The following is a 10,331-nucleotide window of genomic DNA, read 5'->3' as shown; positions in this document are numbered from 1 at the left end:
TATACTTTTCGCGTGGCTCAGTATTTATACATCCTGTCATTGTGTTATTGTGGTATGGTCATTTTTGTATTCTTGTCTTTTAATTTTGCTCATGAACTTTCTCCATAGTGTGTCTATATGCCATTTTGGTTTTCTTTGTTGAAATAGATTAGTTTTTATAGTGATTAAGATTATAAAACAATGTTGACTGCTGTACCCCAATTTTTTATATTCTTACCTATTATGTCTGTTTGTTTTGCTCACACATTATTGTCAATATAATGGAATTATATGCGACTGTCATACAAGTGAGAGGTTTAGCTAGCTATAAAACCAGGTTAAATCCACCATTTTCTCAATAAGGAAATGCCTGTACCAAGTCAGGAATATGACATTTGTTCCCCATTCGTTTGATGTGTTTGAGATTTGATTTTGCTATTTGTTAGAGGACTTTCCATTTTGAATTTTCATTGGAGTTCAGTATTTTTGTTTTTATCTTTTCACTAAACTGACTATTGTGACTGAAAAGTATACAGAATGCCAATACAGTGTTACACAATGAGTAAAATCATCACCTACATTTTTTTGGCTATATATTTAATATGAACCCATGTTTTTTTCAAAGAATTATTGTGTCAATTTTTTTTGGCTATATATTTAATATGAACCCATGTTTTTTTCAAAGAATTATTGTGTCAATTCTGGTTCGGTCTTAATCAACTTGGTACCAATAGAAGCAAAATTGTCATAAGTTAATTGTATTTGTTTGGTTACATCTTTTTTCTGAAGCGTTTTCATTTTAAGAGCATATGAACACACACATCTTATTTTTTGTCCAGAAATTTGCTACATATTTTAACCAAATTAAATTGTAAAAAAAAAAGAGTTATATTTGTTCCCATCAGGAAACAAAACCACTGAAGACAAAATTATGACCAAGTTAACAAATACACTTATGACACTTACCCATCTTTCAACACCTGGTTTGTAAAATTTCTACCATAAATGCCTTCAATTTTTTTTTTGTAAAAAATGTGTTTTTATATGAAATATAGCAAAAAATTTAAAGTGGCAAATGACTTTTTCATATCATTGTACATAAGCTAGATATAAACCAACTGACAAATGGATATTTCTGGTTCTTTGTCCAACATTAATAATAAGAAATAGATACAAAATCATTATTTAATTACAATTACAATTTCTTGAAATAATATTACATAACAGAATGTTTAGGTGTCTTATATTTTTCCTCATCTGTTTATTCTTCTACGTATCCAGGAGGATATGTCAAAACTACGGATGATGGACAATTTGGTGTCTGGCAGCATTTTCCTGGTGCTGGTGGATTCATCTTGCATTGACTTGGTAAACTCCATTTTACACATCTATGAAAGAGAAAGTATAAACATAATTAGCGACAAAAGTTAAGAACATGTATTTTTTTTCCAAGAATGAAACTAACTTTTCTTACTGGTCAGACATATTTCTTTATCACAAAAACCTTAGCCATGCTTTCATTTGACAGTATATTGAATAACTGCACTTTACAAGAGCATTCAAGAGCAATAAAATGGTACCTTCTCGTGTTCATGTGTCATAGGATTTAAGAAAATTTATTACTTTTCAAGATGAGAATAGTAAAGTGCTCCTTAGTGACATTAGTATGCTAGACATTTGCTTCTAGTGAATTCAGGAATATTCTGCTATGGTCCCACAGAACATAACTAAATTTAGCAAGTAAAATTCTGTAATATCGACTGTTTGAGGTACAAGATGGCCAAAACAAGTTTTATTCTACTGTATTATTACAATGTCTTCATTTAAACGTTATTTTTTTTAACAATGTCTTCATTTAAACGGAATTTTTTTTCTACAATGTCTTCATTTAAGCGGAATTTTTTTTTACAATGTCTTCACTTAAGCAGTATTTTTTTAAAAAGTTAACCAATTAGCTGACAATGAGAACAATTTATGAACGCTATACCTTGCTGTAGTCATGAAGACAAATAAAAAAATTCAGCTGCTTCTAATTTTTCAATAGAGACTGTAAAGGCATAATTTCTAAGATCCAAAAACAACATTGATGCAATGTGTAATATTTAATATGCTTACTTTTCTTTACAAGTATAATATCCACGAGAAGCATCGGTACATGTGCACTTATAGTCACAGCCATCATCAAATGTTTGTCCTTGCTGGTAAAGTTTTCCTGTCTTCTGGAATAAACATCCTGTACCTTGACCTAATAAAACCAATATATTTTTATGAATTAAAATCAGGGGATTCATGTCTTTAAAAATAAACAATTGAAAGAATGTTCAACATTAATACTTTTGTATATTTTAAATGTTCTCTGTTTCTTTTATTGTTGAGTGTTAGTCTCAGAGATGGATTCCACAAAAATATGCTTAAATTTATATCAGGCCAAAAATAAAATTTAATTGGATGTTGTCTACCTACCTGAATGTTATGACACTAATCATTTCAAATTTCTTTTAAAAGTTTTTTTTCCTGCTTTAACATTGTTTTCTTGTCTAAAACATGTAACTCGTGTTGCTGACAAAAAAAATAAAATCCCTACCTACTTACCCAACCCTACAAGGCATGGTTAGGCAACATCAAACAAAGAATTGTTTAAGAGTGGCCTTATCATGGTACATTATATTCAAATTTTTCAAAAGTATTAGCCCTGTTGATCTTTCTTTGAGAATTAGGTTTTTTCTCACTATCAAAATGGTAAACCATATAGTTCTTTTCTTGAAGGTGCTTTTTAAATGGTATTTCATTTTTTTAAATTAGATTTCAGAAAGACCATATTGCAATAAAAATACATAAATGTAGTATTATACAGGAGACAAGTTTCAATCTCTCAATGTTATTGGTTTGTGCTTATCTTCTGGTCAATTGAAAACAAACGTTTTCAAATCAACACATGCATGTGAGATAAACAAATCTTCAAGGAGATTAAATACCTGTAAAGGTACCAGAACCACCTGTTCCGGTCATGCTACCAGTTCCAGTTCCTGAGCAGACTGGTTTGGCACAACATTCACCCTGTGCCTTCTGTAGTGTGCATCCTTGTGGAAGGTTAGTATAAGTTCCACATCTGAAAGTAAAATATCATAAAACTGACTGATATTTCATTTTTTTAATTACTTAAAAAGTAATCCCTGAAAATATATGTCTACAGTGATCTGTGTCTAGTCTCAATGGTCTCTTTACATTCATTTAGATCCATGTACAGTAATATAGGAACGTTTTACTATTCCACTTCAAAATGTACATTTCTACTTCCAAAGCTCTGCATATGTTAAATGCTGCAAATCTTAATTATATGTTCATGTGTACTTACAGAGCTCTACATGTGTACAGTCCTCTAGATCCGTCTGAGCATGTGCAGTTGTAATCACATCCATCGGTCCACTGTTCTCCATTTTGGTGGAGCTGATTCTTGTAATAACATCCACCACCTGTAGAAATAAATCATGTTTCTTAAAACAATGCAAATTTAAGTAATATTTTCAGAATATCAAAAGTAAATTTAAGTAATATTTTCAGAATATCAAAAGTGAATTAAAGTAATATTTTCAGGATATCAAAAGTAAATTAAAGTAATATTTTCAGAATATCAAAAGTAAATTAAAATCAAAGTGCTTGTGGGGTAAAGACTGCTTTCAACAGTTACCTTGGTGTATTAGCATTTACACCTCTCCATGTTAATAATCCTGATTTCAAAGGATTGCAATGGATATCTAATATTTTTATCCCAAAAATAAGGTAAACTTGTGTTATCATTCTTTGTTCATTACTGGGATGAAAGAAGAAGTACAGCACCTATGTTTGTTGCATTCTGGGTTAAAATAGTATTATGAGAATTTGAAGTTCAGAAACAAATATTTACAAAGAATTGAAGCTTGAGGTAGTGCACAAATTTGTCTCTTTTCCCTTTCTGCATAGAGATTTTTGGACATTGACATTATTGTCATGAAATGATCAACTGGTAAATCTTTCATAACTATAAGATTCATTTTTCAGTCCAAAGGACAGTTTTCTTAAATTTTGACAAAATGTGTTTTAATGCCACAAATTTGGAAATCTTAATCAATCATTTTAAATAACATTAAAAATTTCAACACAAGCTGATATAAAATAAAATATATAACAAATCAACACTCTTTTTAATGTGGGGTGCTGTATAGGTGAAAGGGTTGATACATATACATACCAGTTCCTGTAAAGGTCTGACCAGGAAAGGCTGTCACAAAGGATCCACCTGTTCCTGTTCCTATGAAAACAAATGAACTATTTATAGTAACATAAAATATGAAGCAACATCTATCCTAATCATGTTAATTATTTGCATGAGATATATAAAAAAAGGAAATTTGGTATGATTGCCAATGAGACAACTATCCCTGAGACCAGAATACATGAATCTAAATTGAGCTTGAGGTCACCTTAAGGCCTTCGACAACAAGTAAGGCAAGAACTTTATAGTAATTAAACTATAAAAGGTCCTGGAATGACAAAATGTGAAATAATTCAATAACGAAAACCATAGCCTTATGTTTGCAAAAGGAAAAAGGAATATGGTAGACAGATGTATAATTAAGAATTCTTGAGTATATAATGTTCAAGTTATTATACAATGCCTCTATGAATGAAATAAAATTCTTCTTTCAATTCTCATGACAAATGACATTAGGTTTTATTTGTCATATGACATGATGCCACTAGTGGCTTTACTTATTTGTGTAATGTTCTGATGACAGTTTAGACAGAAGAGGAAGGAAGTCACAGAGAAAATAAATTAGCTTGTGTTGTCAAAAGTAATAAGCTGGAATGAATTTAGTTTGAATGTATTTCCTCTGCAAACTTCTATAAAAGCATACATATTAGCATAATCCATTAAAATGTCTAGGCTATATTCATCTTAATTGCAGGGCTTACACTACTTCAGAATCATAGGGAGGAGTGACTTCTCTTTTTGAAACTGATAGGGAGAAGTGGTGAGATTTGAAAGAGAAGTGCTCCTTTGCGCATTCCGCTACAATGTTTTGATTTTACTATAGTATAAAGGGTCATATGTAAATAATGTTCTTTTTATATTGTTCAATTCATATCTGAGTATACAATTAAATGAACAGTTCAAATTCAAAGTTGTTTCAGTTTAGGTTCTTGTGAGAAACTACCAACTTAATATCTAGCACTAAAAAGAATTTTTTTTATGTCAAAAAGGTAAAAAAATTATAATATATGAATTACAAATCAATTAAAAACTATCGTGTTTATCATGTTTATGAAATTCAGTGTTTCTCATCAAAAGATATACAAAGTTAAGCTGGGCCATAATATATTGATATTAGTAGTTAAGCAACTTTAATCAATATTTTGAAACAATCCATATAAATTATATGGAATTATATACATTAATCAATTAGATCTAACCAAAAGTCTGTTAATGCGTGTGGAATGCGTAATTTTTCCTTTTGGGATCAATATTCTTCTGTCAGCTGTTCCATTCATGTGTCCGTACTTATTATTGTAAAAATACGGATTTCGGTCATAGCTGGTCCGGTTCTGATCCGTAGTTAGTAAACGGTTAATGCGGACGAAGAAAATTTACAAAAATAAACTATGTTTGATAAGCTATTTGGAAAGGAATATGATGCTTTTAATGCAATAAATGGATTAAACATTTACTGAAGGCAACTTTTATCACTTTCAAATGAAGTAACAAACTTATTTTGCCGCCAAAATTTAGATTGATGTACGCTCTCTGAGTAACAAGTACCGGAAGTGCATGCAGTGATAAAAAGTTGTCTTTTTATTAAATAACCTGCTACACACTGTAAAGTCAATGCTTAAACCTCTTTTCTTAAGAAAATGAATCGTTTATGTCTGAATTTCTTTAATAATCAATAAAAATTGATGTTTTATCAACTTGGTAAAAATTTAAAATGTCCGATGACGAAAGCGACTGAAAGCGAGTATCGTATATAAACAACAGGGTGACTTGTTTTTCGCTTTTGAGGATTGGGCAAAGCCAAGTGACGGACGGGAAAGCGACTTCTTCGCCCTGGTCGCCTGGTAGCGTGAGCCCTGAATTGTATTAGTATCAAGATATTCAACATTCTATATTTTACAAAATATTGCAAAAAAAACCTTGAAATGGTATGAATTTGCAGTTCCACTATAGTTGTATCTTTTGGTTATTTTTTTCATTGGGTTGTCATCTAATGTCTTTCGGTTGTATTTTATCATTGAGTTGCTGTCTTATGTATTTTGGTTTTTTTTTTTTCATTGGGTTGCCATCTAATGACTTATGGTTATCATTTTTTATTGGAATGCTTTCTATTTGACTTTTACCCCAAATCTCCTTTTATTCATATTGCATATTTTAGTATGACAGGGAACCAGTTACTTACCTGTACCACCAGTACCAGTTCCTGTTATAACACCACCATTGGTACCTGTCCCTGTCATAGTACCACCTCCGGTACCAGTTCCTGTCATAGTACCACTTCCTGATCCTAAAACAAAAATGTCAAATATGATCATTACAATAAAATAATGTGTGTCTATATGAATGAATTGACATTCATTTACACAAAAGTTCCTAAAATATACAATATCATTTCACTCTTTTTTCTATCCTACCTTAATTTGTCCTTGATTTTTCAGTGTCATGCAGTTTTAAATTTTCTACCCTTTTCCTTGTCCATGCACAATTCACTTTTTTAAATACAATAAGAACTTGTTTTACCTGAATATGCAACAAATATTTGTCACTGAATATCTTTCAAAAGAAGGGACAAAAAAAATCTACAATAAATATAAAACAAGAATGTCCATGTTGACGTACTAAGCAAATTTCCACTGGGTCTCACTCATTAGTGACGAACAGCATCAAAAAGCCACAAGAAGAATAATTTAGCAACAAGAAGACTAATTTAACGACAAGAAAACAAATTTAGCGTCAAAAAATCTAAATATCAACTATTTCAAATAAATAGATATAGAAACATGCATTAAATAGTGTTTTTTTAATATACATGTATTTTAATCATTTCATTAAAGATAGGTTTTTTTTAATATACATGTATTTTAATCATTTCATTAAACTGATAGAAGATAATGAACATTTGTTCAAGAAAAGATTTTTTTTATTATTGAGGATCTGTTTAAGATAATACATTTACAGTATACAGCATATATATAGTATATTAGTAAAGACATGACTAAAAAGGGAGAGGGTTTATTCCTTTGTTCTTAAGTTTTAAAAACATTCTTTATGGACACTTAGTATAATCAGATGATGGAAGAATTAGCTCATCCCATGTTCTCTTATATTTAGAGTTATTGCCATGTGCTTTTTTTTTACATAACTTATTTATCAAGATTACTTCACTATTGCGACACCATTATGATTGTGGGATTGTAACAAAATGTTCAGATTTATAATTTATACTTTAAAATAATTTTTGTTACTAAAAATTTACTACAAGAAGGCAAAGCTACTAAATGCAACAACATTTGAAAGTTTATAAAACAATTATAACAACCTGTAACAAATTGACTTTTTTTAATAATTTTATTGTTTAGATAGTTTAAAAAAACTTTCTTGTCGCTAATTATTTTCTTCTTGCCGCTAATTTTTCTTCTTGTCACTTCTTGTCGCTAATTAGTGAGACCAAACCCCCACTTGTAATTCAAAGTGCTCACACTTTATAACTCATCACAATTCCATTACATGAATTAAATAACAAAACATTTTAATTTAATTTATAAACCTTTATGAAAATATAAAACTTTTCCTTACATATTTGTGTCATTTAACTTTTTTTTATCCTTTTATATAGAATAAATACGAAAAATAAAAGCAGAGCAAACCATTGGTCATTACATGTATGACATCAGACAATTAAAAAGTTTTCTTCTTCATTACTGAGCAAAAACACTTACCACAGAATCCACAGAATTTGGCACAGTTCTTTTGGGCCCAGCTGAGATAGGGTTCTTGACAAGAACTTTTGGTGAACTGAACACAGTTAGGTAGGACATCCCTACAGGTTCCACCTAAAATAAATATTGCAATAATATGTATAGTCAAACAATCCAATAATAAATAGCAAAATAGCAGAAACACTTTTTCTTGAAACTGCAATTCTAACGTGAGGGTACCAAAATTGCACCTATTTTAACAGTTTTTTCACCTACATTTTAATATTTAAAATCCAGACAAAAGTTTCCATCCTGTGTTTACTTTGTAGATGTATCCTTATTTACTTTATAGTTCCACAAATTTAATTTTGAATCCATACTGAATCATAGAAAAATGGGTTTGAACCGACCTAACAACCAAAGATTCCGTAATGAGGATTATCCAAATTGCATCAAAGCTTAAATTCACATCTGTAAAAATCGAAAAAACTGATGTTTTGTTTTAATTCTACACTTTTTTAAGAAGAACTTGACAAAAGTCTATGTGAACTATTTGTTTTTTTTCAAATGGATGCATCAGACAATTTTAATTGCTCATTTTTAAAAGCTGACTTTTTGTGGACATTTTTTCCGTATATTTTACATTTCTCACTGGATACTTCATCTGTTGATATATAATGTGACTGTTTTGTGCATATCTAAATATGTCTAATATTTAGATATTTTGAAAGACATGCATAATGGCAATTTATAAAACTACATATGAATTGATAGTTACCTATTTTACACAAATCAAATCCTAAAACATGTTACTAGTATTCAAAAGCAATGTGGGATATTGGTCAAGTTGACTACATCAGCAACCCAAAAATATAAATAATGCAAAGTATTATAAAAGCTGTATTGTATTACCTGTGCCTGTTCCAGTAATTGTACCTCCACCAGTTCCAGTACCTAACAAAGGGAGATAATTCTATATAATAACTCCTCATGAATGGTATTAATTTCAGAAAGTAAAGTAAGTGAACAAGTTGAAAATCCTAAAAATCCTTAAACTTATGAGAACTTAATAAAAAACATTCTGCAAAGGTAAATCACAATAAATTATTATTTGAAATATAGTAAATTAATCAAACTGCCAAATCACATGCATTAATCAATAAATGTAATCAACATCAATTTCTTAAATTTTACATTTTTTCATAATATAGTATATGTATAAAAGAGGAAAATAAAAAGATAGTTTATTGTGCTATATATTGAAAATAAGCTTATAAATTTTCATAAAAAATCTAGTGTCTGGATTTTTAATAAAGAAGGTATGGAGAGTGGTAAAAGAAATACAATCAACTAGAAAACTGTCAAGTCAGCATTTGCCCCATTGCACATTTAAGTGAAAGGCACAGAAGGCTTCTTAAACATTCTCTATGGATGGTTGGTTGTCCAATTCAGTGATGGACCCTAATGTATTTTTTTTCTAAAACAAACCTTAATGAAACAGAATGTGGCTCTCATTGTATACAAGAATCTCATTTTAAGAAACATTCAAAGCAGATGCATATTAACACAATGCATAGTGAGATAATTTAATTTGGTAGTTTTGGGTGAGAGAAATTTTTCAAATTTGTTCAGTTTACAGGGGAATCCCCAAATTTCATAACACCCAAATACAGAAACACAATGAAGATGACACTCAATAAATAAGAAATGATATGTTTGGCTGCAAAATGTGACGTGGCTATTCAAGAAGTGATTGCAGAATTTAAACTGGAATTGCAAAATTTGAAGAAACCTTAAAACATGATATTATTTGAATTTGGATTAATTTGAATTCTGGAAATTTTATAAGAAATGTATGATGAAAACTAACCCATCTATGGAGGGTTAAACATACAAGCATGGCTAAGGTTCAAGTTACTTTCACTGATATTTCAGTATGAACAAACTAACTCAGATCTGTACTTAGTGTCCTTTTTGTTGTTAGGGATGAGGTATGGATAAATATCCTGCCACGTCCGGTCTGTGTCTATGTTTGAAGTTTTCTGCTTTGTATCAATCTGATGAGTAAAGCCTTTTTCAACTGATTTTTATAGTTTGTTCTTATGTTGAGCTGTTACACCACTGTCCCAGGTTAGGGAGGAGGGGGGGTTGAGCGCTCATAAACATGTTTAACCCCGCCACATTCTTTATATGATTGTCCCAAGTCAGGAGCCTGTAGTTCAGTGGTTCATGACTGTCATATTAATTTTTCGTTAATTGTTTTGTTATAAATTAGGCCATTAGTTTTCTCAATTGAATTGTTTCATATTTTTCATTTTGGGCCTTTTATAGCCGACTATATGTTATGGATTTTTCTCATTGTTTAAGGCTGTATGGTTGCCTATAATCGCTTACATCCACTTTAT

The 10,331-nt window shown here is 30.3% G+C and overlaps 1 protein-coding gene across 1 annotated transcript in view; it reads right to left on the bottom strand.

Annotated features, from left to right (window-relative positions):
* Positions 1–1,150: 1,150 nt before the first annotated feature.
* LOC127701950 (uncharacterized) overlaps positions 1,151–10,331 on the bottom strand; it is a 141,151-nt gene continuing 131,970 nt past the window's right edge. The window contains exons 49-56 of the mRNA XM_052205925.1: positions 8,839–8,880; positions 7,948–8,061; positions 6,411–6,515; positions 4,208–4,267; positions 3,335–3,452; positions 2,955–3,088; positions 2,095–2,224; positions 1,151–1,367 (exon numbers count right to left, since the gene is read on the bottom strand). Of these exons, the coding sequence (XP_052061885.1) occupies positions 1,241–1,367; positions 2,095–2,224; positions 2,955–3,088; positions 3,335–3,452; positions 4,208–4,267; positions 6,411–6,515; positions 7,948–8,061; positions 8,839–8,880 (830 nt within the window). The 3' untranslated portion in view covers positions 1,151–1,240. The remainder of the gene's footprint in view (positions 1,368–2,094; positions 2,225–2,954; positions 3,089–3,334; positions 3,453–4,207; positions 4,268–6,410; positions 6,516–7,947; positions 8,062–8,838; positions 8,881–10,331) is intronic.

Source organism: Mytilus californianus, unplaced genomic scaffold (assembly GCF_021869535.1).
Source record: "Mytilus californianus isolate M0D057914Y unplaced genomic scaffold, xbMytCali1.0.p SCAF_5, whole genome shotgun sequence".
Lineage (NCBI taxonomy): Eukaryota > Metazoa > Mollusca > Bivalvia > Mytilida > Mytilidae > Mytilus > Mytilus californianus.
Note: the sequence above shows the minus strand (reverse complement) of the source record. Positions and strands in the feature narration are given on the sequence as shown.